This window comes from Balaenoptera ricei, chromosome 15, assembly GCF_028023285.1.
Source record: "Balaenoptera ricei isolate mBalRic1 chromosome 15, mBalRic1.hap2, whole genome shotgun sequence".
Classification (NCBI taxonomy): Eukaryota; Metazoa; Chordata; class Mammalia; order Artiodactyla; family Balaenopteridae; genus Balaenoptera; species Balaenoptera ricei.
The window spans coordinates 36,086,830-36,106,154 of NC_082653.1; the positions used below are offsets into that span (position 1 = coordinate 36,086,830).

The following is a 19,325-nucleotide window of genomic DNA, read 5'->3' on the forward strand; positions in this document are numbered from 1 at the left end:
AAAGGTGCATCTACCATTTATGTTGTCTTTTAAAATTTTAAACAATTCATATGTTAGACATTTCAAACAGACATCAGTTATCTCACAATCTTTTAAACAAGATATCAAAAAATGAGCAAATAAATGAAAAATTAGATAAAATCATGTAACGTATTGTCTTAGAGAACTTGAAAGAACATGGGTGATAGGTTTTTTTCCAAAAAAAAGTAGTCAAATTGGGGTCAGCTTTAGTGCAGGAGAAACTGATAAAATGTTTGTATGCCAAATGCCAAACATGCCAAGAGATAAATAATAAATATATAAAACTGACTGTATGACCCTGGGTCATTTGACCTACCTGTGTCCCTGCCATATATCAAATGTGAGTAAAAGTCATCCAAGTGACACTTACAGGGTGATGATAAGAATCAAGTGACATGCTGTTTACAAAGCTACTCTGAGAGGTTAAAATGCTTTCATGCTTCTCGAACTTTAGCAGGCAACCAAATACCCTGGAGTATTTGTGAAAACACAGGTTGTGAAAAACACCCCCAGAGTTTCGGATTCAGTCGTTCTGAGATGGGGCCCAAGAACTTGCCTTTCTAACCAGCTTCCAGGTGGTACTGATGCTGCCGGTCCCTGGACCACACTTTCACATTTAAATAGCATTGTCATTTGATAGTAAAACTCTAAGTTCACCTGGTAATAAAGTGGGTTTTGTTTTTGATAAATGCTACTTTTCCTATGTCATTGAAGGTGTTTTTCATCCCTATTTTTCGGGTCACAGGTCAGATCAAGAAGACTTCAGCTGGAGATTATATTATCTATGGGTAACTAATCCGTTTCCTCCAAGTGTTCCTTTGAGACTTTCTCTCTTAAGGACTCATGATTTGCAAAATATTGTCCAAAAAAACCACATTTTAAGTAAGTAATAATAAGTAGTAATATGTATGAACATCCTGAACCATAGTGTTATTTTCATTGAGTTGTAAATATGGAAAATAGCTCTAGGTCATCCAGTGCTGTTTGGAACAAACACCAGAGGACACTGATTGCTGGGATCAGAATCTCCTAACCATCAATTTACCACAAAGAAAATGTGTCCTGAAGAGGATGTGGCCTAAGTAAGGTCACAGAGAGATGGGCAGCTGAGTGGAACAAGAACCCAGCATGTCTGACCACTCCCGCAGGGCAATGATTTTCCTAGAATTCCCAGATGCCCAGAAGACTTCCCTGGTATTAAATATGGATAAATGTACTCCCCCAATCCTTCAGGACCATGACACCCAAGGAACACCCACAGTTTTCCATATGCCTGAGGGACAATACCATGGCCAGAGTTCTGTGAAAGCATGGAAATTTGGAAACCAGTGGGTAAGGCCTGCCATTGGTTTCCAGGTACAGACTGTGGCTGCACAAAGTGGTCCAGCTAAGAGGACTAACAAATGATAAGGCACCTTTTTGTAGTTTATGCAAAAGCGTCATGCAGGCAACAGCAGCTCTGCTAATAAGGATCAAAAATCCTCAAACAGATCTCCTTGAATTCATAAGAAATATCTACAGACATTCCACACAGATTGTTAAAATGCTACAAACCAATGCACCAATAATATTTACTTTATTTAAACTATCAAACTAGCAGGAGGCTTCAGCCTTAACAAGCATTTTGCCCACTTCCCTTGTGTAAGCATGTCTGGAGTAAGGTAAGGCCAGTCCATGCCATCTGGTTCCTGCATCTTCTGGCTTTGATACTAATGGTTCCTGATGTTATTGGTGCTTGAGGTTCATTTTCCAAGATTAAATCATACAGGACTGAAATTTTGAATCAGGGTCCCCCCAAATTCTAAGTTACCATTGTTTCCAGGTATAGGCATTCAATAAATATTTGGTAAATTAACAGGTTTACTCCAAGACAGTCTCCTAGATGCAGGGGGAATACCAGAGTCTGTGTTGACATATGATGAGTTGAGGCTAAGATGTTACTCCCAAGAGAGAACAGGAGCAAAACTGAGATGGCTCCATGTTTCTAGAACATATATTACCAATGTGCTATGATCCCCATTAGCTTGTGATTATTTGCTGTGATAAGGAAAAACATTACTCCAAATAGCCAAAGCAATCCTGAGAAAGAAAAACAGAGCTGGAGGAATCAGGCTCCCTGACTTCAGACCATACTACAAAGCTACAGTAATCAAGACATTATGGTACTGGCACAAAAACAGAAATATAGATCAATGGAACAAGATAGAAAGCTCAGAGATAAACCCATGCACATATGGTTACCTTATCTTTGACAAAGGAGGCAAGAATATACAATGGAGAAAAGACAGCCTCTTCAATAAGTGGTGCTGGGAAAACTGGACAGCTACATGTAAAAAACTGAAATTAGAACACTTCTTAACACCATAAACAAAAATAAACTCAAAATGGATTAAAGACCTAAATGTAAGGTCAGACACTATAAAACTCTTAGAGGAAAACATAGGCAGAACACTCTATGACATAAATCACAGCAAGATCCTTTTTGACCCACCTCTAAGAGAAATAGAAATAAAAACAAAAATAAACAAAAGGGACCTAATGAAACTTAAAAGCTTTTGCACAGCAAAGGAAACCATAAACAAGACAACCCTCAGAATGGGAGAAAATATTTGCAAATGAAGCAACTGACAAAGGATTAATCTCCAAAATTTACAAGCAGCTCATGCAGCTCAATATCAAAAAAACAAACCCAAACCAAAAATGGGCAGAAGACCTAAAGAGACATTTCTCCAAATAAGATATAGATTGCCAACAAACACATGAAAGGATGCTCAACATCACTAATCATTAGAGAAATGCAAATCAAAACTACAATGAGGTATCACCTCACACCAGTCTGAATGGCCATCATCAAAAAATCTACAAACAATAAATGCTGGAGAGGGTGTGGAGAAAAGGGAACCCTCTTGCACTGTTGGTGGGAATGTAAATTGTTTCAGCCACTATGGAGAACAGTATGGAGGTTCCTTAAAAAACTAAAAATGGAGCTACTATACGACCCAGCAATCCCACTACTGGGCATATACCCTGAGAAAACCATAATTCAAAAAGAGTCATGTATCCCAATGTTCATTGCAGCTCTATTTACAATAGCCAGGACATGGAAGCAACCTAAGTGTCCATCAACAGATGAATGGTTAAAGAAGATGTGGCACATATATACAATGGAATATTGCTCGGCCATAAAAGGAAATGAAATTGAGTTATTTGTAGTGAGGTGGATGGACCTAGAGTCTGTCATACAGAGTGAAGTCAGAAAGAGAAAAACAAATACCGTATGCTAACACATATATATGGAATCTAAAAAAATAAAGGTTCTGAAGAACCTAAGGGCAGGATAGGAATAAAGACGCAGATGAAGAGAATGGACTTGAGGACATGGGGAGGGGGAAAGGTAAGCTGGGACGAAGTGAGAGAGTGACATGGACATATATACATTACCAAAAGGTAAAACAGATAGCTAGTGGGAAGAAGCTGCATAGTACAGAGACATCAGCTCGGTGCTTTGTGACCACCTATAGGGGTGGGATAGGGAGGGTGGGAGGGAGATGCCAGAGGGAGGGGATATGGGGATATATGTATACATATAGCTGATTCACTTTGTTATACAGCAGAAACTAACACAACATTGTAAAGCAACTATACTCCAATAAACATGTTTAAAAAAAGAAAAAAAACATTGATGAATTACATCCACTGTTTTCAACACAGTTTTATGTTAGAAGGAGATAAGGGAGCCTGGGATTTGCAAGGACCACTCACAGAGACAGTTGAAAATTTTCCTGCCTCCACTAAGGACAGATCTAAGATTCCATTGGTACATACCAGCATGACAATTCAGCTTGTTAAAATATTGAAATACTTCCATTCCTGTTTGTAAATAACCATGGCTCCGAAGTAAATGACCCCTCTTCCTGAGTCCCTTCAATGTGACATCTCTCTTTTCTCTCACTAAGGAGTCTCTGGATTCCCCAAACCCCACACACCCACACAGCAATTTAAAGGCTGGTGCCTGGCAGGGCTGGGTACGTCCAGACCACCATTAGAGCACTAGAGAAAAACACCTGAGCATCTCTTGCAATTGGTCAAAGTCTTTGCTCTACTGGTTGCTAAATGTTTCAAATATCACCTTGGCCTCAGAAATAAACATGTGTCCTTCCAGCTCATATTGTTCTTTGGGGGGCAAAAATTATAAGCTTTTGAATTTTGTAAACTACCTAGCATAGTCAGATTTTGTTGAGAAATTCTAATTCGAGTTATCCTAGTCTAGCGTCAAAAGCACAAAATTGTTGAAGTCCATTTTCTCTCCCTATTCATTTTCCACAATGAAACTCTCACCTGCTCTCAAAAGTAGCAACTGTCAGATTTCATTTTACAAAGGGCAGGGGTCAACTTTCATAGACCTCCATTCCCAAAATGTGGTGCAGCAACAGAAAACTCCAATGCATGTCGCCTTTTCCCAACTCCTGGCAAAATGCAGATCATTTCTGAGGTGATATTACTGTAAAGGCAAGGCCTGGCTCTTGCCCATGATGAGGGTCCCCAGTATTTAACCAAGTCTAAAAATCTTGGCTTTCATGATACTGAAGGTATCCTAGAAACAACGTACCCAAGAGGCTACACCATTAAGTAAACATTGATCCCATATGAATTTCCTTACTTCCACAAGCTCTTTGTTTCTTTGTTTCATCATCCCTAAGATATATCTTCAAGGATAGACACCTAAACTTTAAATGCTCTAGATATATTGAGACTTTGTTTATATTTGACATTTCTTTTTCTTCTTTATTTAGAGGCAACAGTAATACATTATGCCATTGCTATTAAAAAATGCATATCACTCACTCACACACGCACACACCACTAAAAGAGACACTAGTAAGGTTTTGCACCTTGAAACATCAAAGATAAACCCTATAAATGACCTATGTGATAACATCTATCTCTCAGAAAGACAAGATACAATTTATTGAGAGTCAGAAGGCCTGGGCTACAGTCCCAGCCTTGCTAACATGAGGCACATTTCACCTGCAAAGTTTGTCTAATCACAGCTGCTGCCCTGCCCATTTCATAGTATTGTCAGATGGTCCACTGAGACAATGTTTGTGGATGTTTTCTGGTAAACTCTAAAGCTAAACAATTGTAAAGGGTTAAGTGAAAGAATGCCTAATACTATTTGGGAAAAGAAGTTCTAGATAGCTTTTTAAATTTTCAGAATTTTGCCGAGGACCTGGATTTCTCCTCATTATTCACAATCTTCTCAACACACAGCTTTCCTCTGCAATGGTTTTGATGCGTAAGGCACCCATTTCTCCTTGCAAATACACGGTCAAATTCTCACTACCCGAAGCAAGAAAGCACTTAAGGGAGAGAGGAAACTTCTCCAGGCCAAGGAATTCTGGGCTAGGGCTGATAATTTCCATTAATACATTCCGAGGGTGTACATCTTTTTGGAAAGTCAGGGACAAAACAAAAGCAAATAATCTAGGAGGTGTAACAAAAACATGCATCTCCCCACTCCTCATGCCTACCCTTTATTTGCCTACAGATTTCCATGGAGAGAAGTGTGAATCTATGCGGCTGTCAGCTTTTGCTAAGTCCAGCCATCAAGCAGTAATACCTAGAAGCAATGGTTTCAAATTCTCCCTACACTATTTGGTTTCTCTCCTCTTTTATTTGCAATACAACTGCATGTATAATGATATGGAAATAATGAGATCAGTATCATTGTTTATTATCAGCTATAACCCCTCCCCCAACCCCAAAGTGAGCTATGGGCTAGTGGAAAATGTTGGTGCATTGTGTTTAACAGAATAAAAGTTATCCTCAGACCTATCCAAATGAAGTTTCTTATTAGAATTAAATCACATGCCCTAGGCTGGGGAAATGCTTCAGGGTTTGCAATAATCTGGCATAAGATCAAGTTAATTCTTCCTCCCCAGACCACCATTCAATAGAAATAACTCAGTTTCCTACACTATGAAACCTGTAATCAACTACCAAGGTTTACATCACTTCATATTAGATATGAATGCAGCCACCCCTGGGGTTGATGCAAATGCTAAACTCCGATGTTTAGCGATTTGGCTGGGCTAGAACAGGTAAATAGCTTTGCAAAGCAGCATGAGCTGGCAAAATCCTCCCTGTGGCTAAGGAATGCAATTGTACTTCTAAATTTTGCCAGGGTTTCATTTTACATCAAGCCTAATGACAACATTTACTTCTAATCCAGGTAATCTGGATGTGAAGTAGAGAAGACAGGAAACCTATTGTGGCCTTAAATTTTAGGGGATGCTAAGTCTGCCTGTCCCAGTTCTTTAGTTGAAAACTGCTTTGTACACGTCTCTCTTGTGTATCTGAGAGTCTGCTTCGCAGTTCCTGCTCATAGCAGGCAGTCATCATGAAATCAGCAGGCTCTCAGAAGGTCTTAGAGGATCTTCGGATGGAAATGATATTCATGCTACACCCAAAACTGTTTCATCTTTGAGGATTTAAGTTATGCCTTTGGCTGGGAACCACCAGAAACTTTCATTCCAAGTCTTTGTCCAGTGCTTCTCAACCTTCTACATGCATAGGAATCACATGGGGATGTTGATAAAATTCAGATTCTGACCCAGTAGGTCTAGGATAGGACTTAGGTTCTATATTTCTAACAAGCTCCCGAGTGATGCTGATGCTTGTTTCATGGACTATAAGAAGAATGAAGTAGATATCTTCTTTCACAAGGACTCATGCAAGTTAATTGGATATATCTGATGGCCTGAGTAGTGATAGGACCTCATAGGAAACAGGAGGGAGAAACTGACCAGTGGTGTTAGTGGGGGTAGCAGCTGGCTCCTGTCTTGTCAGTTGCCAGCCACATACTGCTGAATCTTTCTTCTCCATTGTTGTCCCTCTGGAGAGGGGCACAGGTACCTTTGCAACATTTTCTTATGCATTCATCTTTTGCTAGATTTAAAGTCAAGGAACTAAATTGCATTACAGTAACAACCTCTCAGCACACTTAACCATTATCAGACATATTTTATAACCTTGCTTATCCAGGATTTGCCTAGCTTCCTAGATTTCAAATTCAAGGCAAAAATAAGCAACAGAATAAAAATAAAATGACAGAAGATGAGGAAGAAGAAGGAGATGTTTCTCAAAGTTAAGAATGCACAATTTACCAATATAAAGTAGCTTCCAAATGTTTAATGTCAGGACCAACAACCTTACACATATAAATAAGCTGCTGAATCATCAAATAAAACTAAAGTTCATCATGCTAGGCTTGACAAGGAAGAGAATTATAATACATTTAAGAATGATGTTTATTCCCTACCACAAAAAAAAAAAAAAAAAAAAAAACAGAGAAAATGTAAACTATTAGTTATCAATGGGAGTCAATGTCTGTTATTTGGAACATTAATTCATGTGGGATAAATCATATACTCAGATTAGAGCAGAGCAACTAAGCAATGTGCTACTTTGGGTACAAATTATTTCTTTGAAAATAACTCTCCTATATGGGAAAAGTGAGTTAAGCTTCCAAAATTACGTATTTAAAGGAAAGGGGGTAATATGATGAAAGGGCCCAAAGGGGTTTTTTTTAGGTGCATTTGATTAAAAAGCTCCTGCAAAACTTGGTCACCAAAATAGCTGTGCTGAAAATTTTGTTGAGAAAATGCATTTTGTTCTCTGCACAGGAAGTCATTATGTAATGGGGAAAATATGCAATGACAAAGTACCAAGCAGTTGTGTGGTTCTAAACTCAGGGTCTGACACCCTGAAGTGTTCTCATACTACCAGTGTACCCTACCAGCCAATGAGTGGGTCAGCCTTTCTTTGCACATTACTGTCTTAATGTCTAAAGTTATCATTGAGATTACCCAGAAAAAGAATGTTCTGAAGTCAGTCATCTAAGGGAAAAACAAAACTTCTACTATAATTATGAGTGAAATACTTAGAAATGGTCACACAAATGTTCATGTACAATTTAGAAAATTTAACCAATTTAAATACTGCCCCAAAAGGCCAAGAAACCAGTGTTTTCATGATGGTTCATTGTCTGAATTTGGAACAGTAACCTTGAGCAGTCATAATGTCACTACACCTCAAGAACTCTTTTTCATTGTATGGAAATATTTTCAAGGAACAGTTAGCCCAATGACATCTTAGCCCTCCCTTCTTTGCTCCTACTTTATCTCTGGGGCAGAATTCTGCAATAGACAAAAACATTAGCTTTACTATAATGATTCCCAGGTTATTATTCTGTCATTTTATTGAGTCATCAGGTCCTGTCATAACTGGCTGATGGCATGGAGATGACACCACAGTGAGATGCCTTTTAGCGATGGTTTCAAGGAGTATCAGGTTTGCACGTGGTGACTTCAATCAACCTCTCTCAATTTAACAACCTCAGTATTGGAATATATATGTCAGCCTCTGACTTCTCACTGTCACATCTTTAATGTCATCAGGCACACTAATAATTTGAGAAGAAGCAATCTCATGCTCTCGAGAAAGCTGATCAATAGTTGAAATTCTGGTGCAAAATACTAGAAATTATTTCACTTGATGTTGGTCTTTAAGATAGCTGGAGTCTAATTTTTTAATAACTGTTTTGGATTAATGAAGTTTGTCTCGTTGCAAAGTGATTTCAACACTGAATCTATCACTTTTTGAAAAATTTTATATATGAATTATACATTTATATATATGCATATATAAGATGTCCATAATCATTAATATATATTTATATGTATATATGCATGTGTCTGTAGATGTAACATGAGTGAGTGTATGTACAGAAAGAGCCTGTCCACTGACTTTTGATTATTGAAAAAGAAGGTCCAGAACACAAAATTGAGATAAAAGAGTTTGAAAATAAAAGCAAGAAAAGGTATGAATTGATTTTTTTTACTACAATGATGCAAAGAGATATTCCCTTCCAAATGTTTAACTAATGTAATTTGGACAAAGTTTTAGTGAACTATCCTTTCTCCTTTATTCCTCCGTACTTTTGTTTCTTCTCAGTAAAAGTGATAAAATAATGGATGAAGACAAATAACTGGGTCAAACTCTGGAGTGAAACAGATCAACAAACCTCATCTTAACCACTGACCAACACTAGACATTGGCCAAAGGTGTCCTTCTCCTCCACTGTCAACTGAGGAGAATAATAAATAATAATGACCTCACAGGTCTATTGCGAGGATTAATAATAGGGATGTAAAGTCCAAGCACCTGGTGCATAAAGAGCACTCACCTCAGAAAGAGTAAAATTTCATTTAAAGCAAATCTGGTGCTTTTCCTGATTTAGATAAAATTAAGAATAATGGTGATATTTTCCTTGTAGGTATGCTGAAATGTATATCTACTTGATCACCTAGTACAACACATAAATATATCAATAAAGCTTTCAACAATACATCGTTTGAGTCTGGAGCAAAGGAAATGACAAATTTTCCTGCTGAATGGTCTTTCACTCAGTGTTAAGGTTGATCACTTAATCTCGGAAAATCCAGAAAATTCAACAGCTAAAGCTCTTGCCTACACCCTAATTCAGTTCTTTGGGGTCTTTGTGTTACTCTGCAATCTGTTCCACCTGCACCTTAATAGGTGGCCAAGTCATAGCTGAGTCCCAAAACTTCACTTTGGAATGTTCTGGCTTTTTAGACTCAAAAAGAAAGTGTTTAGATTTAATGGTTTTATGACCCATCAGATCCTGTGTGGTAGCCTCTAATTGCATCCAGGGGCAGGAATTTCTTTTTTAAATCTTTTTTTTTTTTTTTTTGACAGTTTAATAAGAATTTACTAATATGCCGAGCATTCCTGGAATGCATTAGGTGGGTTTTAATCTTTCTCTATTTGAGGTCCCAGCACTCCCTCATGTGGCATTTGTCCACATAACAAGTCAGAAGCAAAAGGATAAGTAAATATTTAATCTCTTTTTTCTCTTTCTTTTTGATTTCCCATGATTAAATGGAGCAAAAGAGCTAATGTGTACCTCCACGGAGAACAAAATAAAATTTTATTACAGCTACTGGGCATAAAACCAGAGAGATTTTCACCATAATGTCCTAAAAGCCTCAATGCTATAGTAAGCATTTTGTTAATTGGTTCTCTGAGAAATCAGAAATGTTCTACTTATTTTGCAAGATGGAAATTTAACCTAATGAGACCACCTCCCTTATGTGCTACTAGCATTTATGTTTATTATTGCCATTTTCTTCAATATGTTAAATATTTTGGAGAAATGATTCTGTATTCATCCCTGAGGCTTATGTGAAGGATAAAACTTAAAAAATCAAAAAACAATCTAGTAGAGTTTCAAACGATATGCCATTATAAGTAGAGGCATTTATATGACTGCTTAAATATTATAATAATGGTCAATTATTAAAATGTTGACTAAATCATCCACTGCAATAAATCTCTTATTCATAAAACAATGCATAGCAAACTGCTCTCCACTGAGTGTTTTCTGGTTATTTTCCTTCCATCTTAAAAGAGTTTTAATTTTCATTTGTTTAAAATTCAAGCCCCTTTATTTATGCTCCTGAATTTTGCATAAGGCTCTTATTTCCTAATAAGTTTCATATTCTGTGGTTTATTCCATAGTCTCAAAACTAAAAGGATAAAACTGTAAAAACATAGAACATTTATAGTAAATATTCCAAGACTATAGCATACAGTTTGCCTTAGGGGTCTTGCTGCAGTTAATGACATTTGGAAATATCAGTAACTGACCAGGGTATTATAGACAGCATTGTGTAAGTGATTAATAACCTTGAGCAAGGTATTTAATCTCTCCAAGCCTCAGTTTCCACATGCACAGGAGTCAGAGAAAGATCCTCAGGGCTTTGGGCTCACACATTTTAAGACAGTGGTCAGGGATAGCTGAGTTAATAAATTCAAATTGCCTGGCACACATTAATTGCTAAATAAATGTTCGCTATCATCATTTTCCACAAGACTTTGAAGTATCACTTTTAAAATTTATGTAAGCATTTATTAAACACCTATTTGTTTTCAGCAAGATCTAAAGATCAGTAATTATCTGATCGTTCTCTTCTATCCCAAGAATGCAGTTTTGATAAATGAAAATCCAATGTAGGCGGATGCTCACGCCACAGTCTATATCCTCCAGGGCTGGCATAGAGTAGAAAGTAAGGGAGAGAGGGGGGATTTCAGAAATGTCAAGAGGGGCAGGTCTTGCTTTGGTCCCTTTTTTTGTATTTGATGACATCTTAAAAGGGCACAAAACAATTCATTTATATGCTGAAAAAAATTGTAAAGATCATCTACTCCTGTTGGGAGTTTTATGTTTTTGTGTATTCTCTTTGTTTTGGTCTTAGCAGCAGAACTTTTTCTTTAAAGCGCTGTTCTTTTCAGTCCCAACAAGCAACACAAGTAGCTGCGTGCTCAGTGACACACTTAACTTCTTTGAGATCCTTGGAAACAACTCCAGCCTCCTTGGGACACCGGAGGTGAACCACTGATCTCATGTAAGCAGCTCACTTTATCAGTGAGGAAACATAATCCTAGAGAGTGAAAGTAGTTAGTGGTGAATTTCCACATAAATCAGATGCCCCAGCTGGACAGCCCAGGGGACAGTTGTAGCCCACAAAAGTATTTGCCTTGGCCCACACATTGTTGCTCCAAACAGTGTTTTAAAGAATTTTGATTTATTTGCCAACATTTAAAAACCAGGACATTGCACATAAAAATCAAGATTTCTGGCTTCTCTTAAAATTTTTGAAGATTTGGCAACCACCCTTCATCCTCACTCCCATGGGGCATCAGTTAGCTAGTGCCAAGGTGTGGCTGCCCTCCTTCAATGGAACCTGCAATCTAGGTTTGGTACCCTCTCCACCACTGAGCCTGCATTATTGTTTTCTTAACTTCATCCCTCCTTGGACATTTACATTACCAGCCTGGCCCTTAAAGTCATTTTTTGAGGTTCCTGCATAAAGCGTAAAACAAAACATCTTTAACAAAGTAAAAAGAGCAATTTTTACTCCCACTAAGGTATTATAAACGGAGTATACTTTTCTGAAAGGGAGTTTTTTTTTGTTTTTTGTTTTTAAATGGAATGAGTTTTTTTGTTTTGTTTTGTTTTTTAAAATTTTATTTATTTATCTATTTATTTATGGCTGTGTTGGGTCTTCGTTTCTGTGCGAGGGCTTTCTCTAGTTGCGGCAAGTGGGGGCCACTCTTCATCGCGGTGCGCGGGCCTCTCACTATCGTGGCCTCTCTTGTTGCGGAGCACAGGCTCCAGACGCGCAGGCTCAGTAATTGTGGCTCACGGGCGTAGTCGCTCCGCGGCATGTGGGATCTTCCGAGACCAGGGCTCGAACCCGTGTCCCCTGCTTTGGCAGGCAGATTCTCAACCACTGCGCGAGCATGAAAGTGAGTTTGTAATGTATGGGAGAGAAATATTTTAGGGACTTGGAATCTCAGGGGCAAATAAAAATTGAGCCCCATTTTGGGAAGCTTTTCCTAGTATTTATCTCATGTGACCCTCACAAGAGCCTCTAGAGTTAAGATCTCTCATTTAACTAGGGTTGCCGGCTGTAGCAAATAAACATAGGATACCCAGTTACAAATGATTTGGTTTTTATCTGAAATGCAACTATAACTAGTTCCCTGTATTTTATTTGGCAACCCTATACTCGTTGCCATTTAGAAAATGAAGAAAGAGTAGCTCCATTGGTCACTCTACGACCACACAGTCATGTAAAGAAGAAAGCTCTGTTCTTGGGCTTAGTTCAAAACAGGGACGTGTCCTACAGTGGTGAGGAGAAAGGCCAAAGGACCCCTGAAGCAAGGCTCTGTGAAGAAGTCTAGAGAACCATCTGGGAAGGCAAGACCGTGGTACCGTGGCAACTTCCAGAACTTTCTAGATGCTCATTCTAATTATTCAGGCCAGACCATTCCCTGGGGATTTGATTTCACCTACTCTTACTGACCAGGCTAACAGGAACACTTTCTCCAGAGATGGTGTCTAACTAACCCGTATCCTCTGAACGTGGCCCCAATTTCTCCTTCTAGCTAGGGACCAAGACTCTGGAAAAAAGAAAACTTGATTAGGGTCCAGATAATTAGGAAGGTGGGAAAAAAATCCTCCACAACAGCATCCATAGATCTCACAGTCTCCCCAAGGATCAGGCTAGCTTGAGAGAGTTTCCATATTTGGAAATGATAGAGTAAATCAAATATCAGCTGCATAATTCCATGTTGGTTTTCTGAGTTTTGAGAAAAGAAAGCAGTGTCTACCAAATACGTAGGTTCCTCCACTCTTCCTTAAATTTGCCTGTGGCTGTACAAATATTCAGTTAGTCATTGTCTTGGTTTGCATTCTTCCAGAAGCTGACAATGAGACAACGCTATGAGCCTGAGTCTTTTATTTGAGAATGATGGCAGGGCGAGCTGACGGAGTAGGAAAGTGAAAGAGGGATGGGAGGCAGCCAATGAAGGGTGTGCTAATGAGCAGGTAACTTCTGAAGGCAACTGGGGCTCAGTCTTATTAGGGAAACCCTGGGTGATGGGATTAGAAGATGCTTCAGTTACCCTGATCAAAGAGAGCTGAGGTATTTATCCACCAGCCAGAGGGATGCCCTTCCACTCACCTGCTTCCAACCACCACCCCCATTCATCAGCTCCTGCTGCCAGAGAAAATGTTAGGCAAAGAGTTGCAGGTTCTGATAGAAATGGGAAGTAATAAGGGAATATATCCTGGGCACCAATAGCATCTGTTCCAGGCACACATTCTTTCCTTCCAAGTAACCTATCCATCCCACCACCAAAATGTACCAGCCAAGGAATACTCTTTGTTATGAGCTGATCACCACCTGTTTGGGGGATTAATCTTAATATTAAAAAGACCATCAATCCATAGACAGTAATTGGAAGGTCGAAGAAAACCTTAAGAATGTTGAAATCCTTGAGGGATGATTCTACCACAAATCTGGAACATAAACAGTCATGTCACTGCCCTGACAGGAATGTGTTCAGGATCTTGGCTTCTCCAAGCTAGGTGTGTATAACATTCCGTTGCCAGTTCCTCTGTGTCCTCAGTGTCACCACATCCTCTTTGTTCTGCCTGTTCTACCTTATGCTAATGTCTATCAAGTATTTCAGTCTCCTGCACTCCCCCGGGGGGGTCTGCTCTGCATGCACCTTAAGTGACAAATTAATTACTTTTAGGGAATGTGATTTACAGATAAATGGGCTTCCCCTTGTGATACTTATGGGATTTTCTGGAAATTAAAAGCAGCACAAGGAGGTTAAGAGCCCAGACTCTGGAGCCAGACTGCCTAGGTCTGAATCCCATCTCTATCATTTATGAGCTGTGTGACCCTGGGCATCTGCTGTGTGCCTCTGTTTCTCCTGTATAAAATGGGCTTAATAATAGTACCTACTTCTTTGGGCTGTTCAGAGGATGTGATGTTTTAATACTTGTAATGTGCTTAGAAAAGTGCCTGGAACATGGTAATCATTTTATAAATAAATAAATCTAAAGGGATAAGACTCCAATAGGCATTTAATAATATTTCATGGTTAGTGCTAGAAAGAAATAATGTTAGATAAAATAGTCCTGCCTAGGCTGTCAAATTATAGTTTCTAAGTAAACTTTCTTCTCATTTTTCTTTCCACCCCACCCCCAGCAAAAGTAAGGAGCAGTGACCTTGGAACCATCAGAAGTGATTTGGAGAATAAGTCTTATCATTTACTTAATTATGAAAACCTGCTTTCTATGGAACTAGCTCTTTGCCCATAAAATGGGGACAGTGACACCTGTCAAATAGCAAATAAAATGATATATGTAAAAATACTTTACAGGCTCCAGGGCATTTTACCAAGTGAGCTTTGCTTATTGCCTTCTTCACTTCCTTTTGTTCACTTCCACTCTCTCCATGGTTCCTTCTCCAGTTTTCTCTCTTCTTTTAAATTTAGCTTTTATTGGTCTCTTCTTGCAAAATAATTCAGAAAAAAATTGTATACATATGGACCAAAAATAAGAAGACTATAGAGTCAGGAATAGTCCCATCACTCATAAATAAAAATTTGTAAAATGTGGTCTACATTCTTGGTCTTCAAAAATAAATATATTATATGACCTTATTATTGTTTGTAACTGCTTTTTAAAAATTATTATATTGTAACATATTTCCATGCCACTCAACTCTTTCTATAATATGATTTTTAAATGTTTATCCCATATTTATGCATATTATTTTTTTGCAACCAATCTCCAAATCTGGGACATTCGAGTGTTTTTCCTGACTTTTTTCTTATTAAAAATAACAGGCATGAAAATCCCTGAAAGGATGTCATTCTTCAAAATCATAATTATTTCCTTGGCATTCCTAGAAGAGAATTCATAGCATCACTTGGAATTCATATTTTCAAAGCTTTGATACACAGTGCCAAATTATTTTCTAAAAAGATTATTCTATTTTTCACTCTTCCTACTAGTATTTGAAAATGCACATTTTCAACATGCGTATAACCTAATCACCCTATCTAATCTTAAAATAATAATTTGATATTCAGAAAATAAAATTATCAATAATTTTATATTTGACAATTATGGATGGGATAAAAATTGAATACTTTTCATACGTTTATTTGTTATTTTTATGCCTCCATGTGTGACTGTCTTATTTGTCTTTTTTCAATTACATCTTTTCCTCCATTTTTGGGTTATATGTTATTTTGTTATTCAAATAAAAGAGCTCTTTACACAGGAAGGACATTAACTCTTTGCCGTCTCATTTTTCAATTCTTTTTAGTTGGCCATTTGTTTTAAATTTTTATAGATATTTGAGAGCGTGGAAATTTCCATTTTTGTGTGTGTGCTGATTTGTTTGCTTTTGTTTCATTGGTTGTTGTCTATAACATTCTTGGAAAGTCCTCTCTTATCATAACTTTAAATAGACCGATTCATTTCCCTTTTTTCCCTTCTCCTTCTCCATATTTCAGGATTACTGTAGACAAATGGCTGGGGCCACACTTATCTGTGTGTGGTCCTAGAATTAAAGGGACTCCAGACTCTGACCTAAGTCTCTCTAGCACAACCTCACTGTGTCATGCTGACAGTCTAGGCAGTATTTTGTGGAAGACATTTCAAGGAGGGAAGTGAATCCACAAGATCCTTAATTCTTAAAATTAAAATGTTTTAAAATAGTATTTAGTTCCTGCTCTTTGGTCCTGAATTTCCTGCCTTGCTCAGCATCAAAAAAAAACAAACAAAAAAAATCAGATAGACTTCATTACCAACTTTTATATGTGTTTCTGAAGCAGAATGTGGGGAGATTTATCACTGCACATATCCTTTCAAACGTTCATAGCTGCTAGGGGACTGGGAAGTTAATAAATTAGCCTTAATTAGGAATTTCTGCATATCATATTTGAATTTCTCATCATTCCCTCCTAAGGCAGTTGGAAATGCTCTACTGGGAATATAACCTATCAGTAAATGAATCATGGTCCAAAACCATGGCAGAAAACACAACCAACCAAGTCACTGAATTTGCTCTTTGATGGTGAGAATCATGTGGTTTGGGGGAAGTGGCAAGGGCTTTGAAATTAGGTAGCCATGAAGTTGAGTCCATCTCTGTACTGCCTAGCTGTGTGACCATGGGTGAGGCCATTTCTCAGACCTTGATATTTTGAGTTATTGATATTGATACTCATAATACAACTAAAAGTCATTGAGCCACTACTCTGTGCCAGGCACTGTTTTAGATACTTCATATATGTGAACTCAGTTAATCCTCATAGTAACCCAAGGAGGTAGGTACTATTTTTATCTCCATTTTACAGCTGATAAAACTGAGTATCTTGCTAGAGTCGTACAGCTAGAAGGTAGAAGAGCAGGACGTGCAAGAACAGGCATTCTGATGTCAGTCAATGAGCTTCACTTTTGTGAGTATAAAGACATCCAGGGAAGTGTTTGCTTGATGCATACAGAGAAGGGAGTCGCTAAATGTTAGCCCATTTCTATCCCTTTGAGTGAGAACCTTGTTCCTACCTCGCACAGTTGCAAGCTCCCCATCCACGTGAGCCATGCACTGCATGGCAGTAGCCCCAACGCAGATTGGCATGCTGACTCTCTGCCCTAAAACAGAAGTCGACAGGTCTATTTCAGCAACGTTCCGGAGCATTCGTGGATAAAGCCTCCACCTAGAATTTTTGGAAAACAAAAAAAAAGTTTTTAGAATTTCAAAAGCATAACCAAAGCTTTGACATTACATTTGAGTTAGAAAGAGAAAATATTCTTCTATTTTTCCCAGCAAGCAAAGTCCATTACAAAGCTCAAGGAAATGCGGTAAACTTTAATGGTTGCTAAGATGGAAAGTTAACAATAAGATGAATAATAAACTTCTCAAGCCATTGTTCTTAGTAAGGTATAATTAACACTTTATAGAATTAACCCATTTGAGTGTACAGTTTTTTGCCCTTTGAGAAACGCATGAAGTTGTGTAACCAGACAATCAAGATCTAGAACAGTTCAGTCATCCTGAAAATTTGCCCCATTTCCTTTTGTAGTGAAACTCTCCCCCATCCAATCCCCTAACAACCACTGATCATTTTTTTTTTTGTCCCTATTGTTTTGCTTTGCAAGAATATCATACAAATGGAATTATATATAGTCGACCCTTGAACAAGGCGGGGAGCGGGGTGGGGGACGAGGGTCAGCCCTTTGCGCAGTGGAAAATCTGGGTATAACTTTACAGTTGGACCCTCCAGATCTCCAGTTTCACATTCACGGATTCAAGCAACCATGGATCGTGTAGCACCTATTCAGTGAAAAAAATCTGTGTATAAGTGTACCTGCTCAGTTCAAACCCACTTTCAAAGGTCAGCTCTAGTATGTGGACTTTTGAGTCTGGCTTCTTTCACTTAGCCTAATGCTTCTGAGATTCACCCATATTGCTGCATGCATCAATAATTGTTCTCTTTGGTTGATGACTAGTATTCCATTGTAAGAAGGTAGCACAGTTTGTTTATCCATTCTCAAGATAAGAGACATTCGGAATCTTTCAACTTGGGGTGATTATAAATAATGCCACTATAAACATTCACTTAAAGGTTTTTGTGTGAATATAGCTTTCATTTCACTTCTTCCAAGCCATTTTCAAGATGGTATAGAATGGCATGGAGGTTAGATTAGAGTTTAAGAAGATATCCTATGTCTACTTCATCAGTTTTGTTTTTTGGTTTTTGTTTTATTACAGACAGTAGCTTCAGGGAACTACTTTTAAAATTTGATGTGGTTTCTTCAAAATCCTTGATCTGAATTCAGTATCCATTGAAGTATGATGATAAGGGAAGTTTTTATTTTAGTTTAATTGAGCATTTTCATCAACAATGTTATTTGGCAAAGACTGGAGTTTTTGGCTTGAATTTTTGACCCCTGAACATTATCTTAAATTACTTTTTCTGTAATACTTTTGTGTAGCAATAAAAGTTACTAACAAACCAAGAATCAAACTAGTAAATTTTACAGGAAAACTAGTTCTCTTTTCTCTCAGCAAAATTTGTATCTCCCATTTGTTCAGGATTATTTTCTCCTCATTAGTAACTGATTAAAACTGAAAAAAATACAGCCCCATTTCTAATGAGCACTAAGGCAATAAACATGTGAGTACACACACATACATACCTAACTAGCACTCACCTTTCAGGACCTAGATTTAACTCTGCTTCCAGAGAGATCAAGATTTTTTATTATTTGTATTTTATTATTTTTTATTAATACAGTGAAGTGTGATTTAGTAAGGGAGTCACCAAAATAAATCGAACCTCCCAAGTCTTAATTGAAGCCTACTTCCTGTAGTAGAAGAAGAAATTCTGTCTTTGTGTTGCCTTGAGGAATAGCTAAGGGTCTGTAATATAACCTTTCCTCACTTAATAAAGTAAAAACATCCAGCCCTTGTAAGCGTAATAAAGAAGTTTAACTGTGATTTCTCTGCAATTCCTTTGAACATCATAATTGTCATGATTTTCTGTCACACCACATGCTCTGCTGCTGGAAGTCTTTTCTTCTCGACTGACCCTCACAGCATAATTCTTTGATCTCCATTCTGATGGGGGAGAGGAAGAAGCCTTGAAGAGAGTTTTTTACTACCAATCATCTCTAAGTGTATTATTAGAATGAGAGAAAAAAGATTTAATAGCAGCCATTGGCACGCTGGCCTTGGAAGGCATTAATATTTACTTAGAGCTGAGGAAACAATGAAAGCTTTTATGAAGCATACACACAGAGCTGCGGGGCATCAGCCGTGTGTGTGTGTCAGAAAGAACATTTTCAA

General features: G+C 38.0%; 1 protein-coding gene across 1 annotated transcript in view; it reads right to left on the minus strand.

Moving 5' to 3' along the window:
• The window catches only part of HAO1 (hydroxyacid oxidase 1), a 60,014-nt gene that overhangs the window by 35,777 nt on the left and 4,912 nt on the right, over positions 1–19,325 (minus strand). The window contains exon 2 of the mRNA XM_059896985.1: positions 17,042–17,193. Coding sequence (XP_059752968.1) covers positions 17,042–17,193 — 152 coding nt within the window. The remainder of the gene's footprint in view (positions 1–17,041; positions 17,194–19,325) is intronic.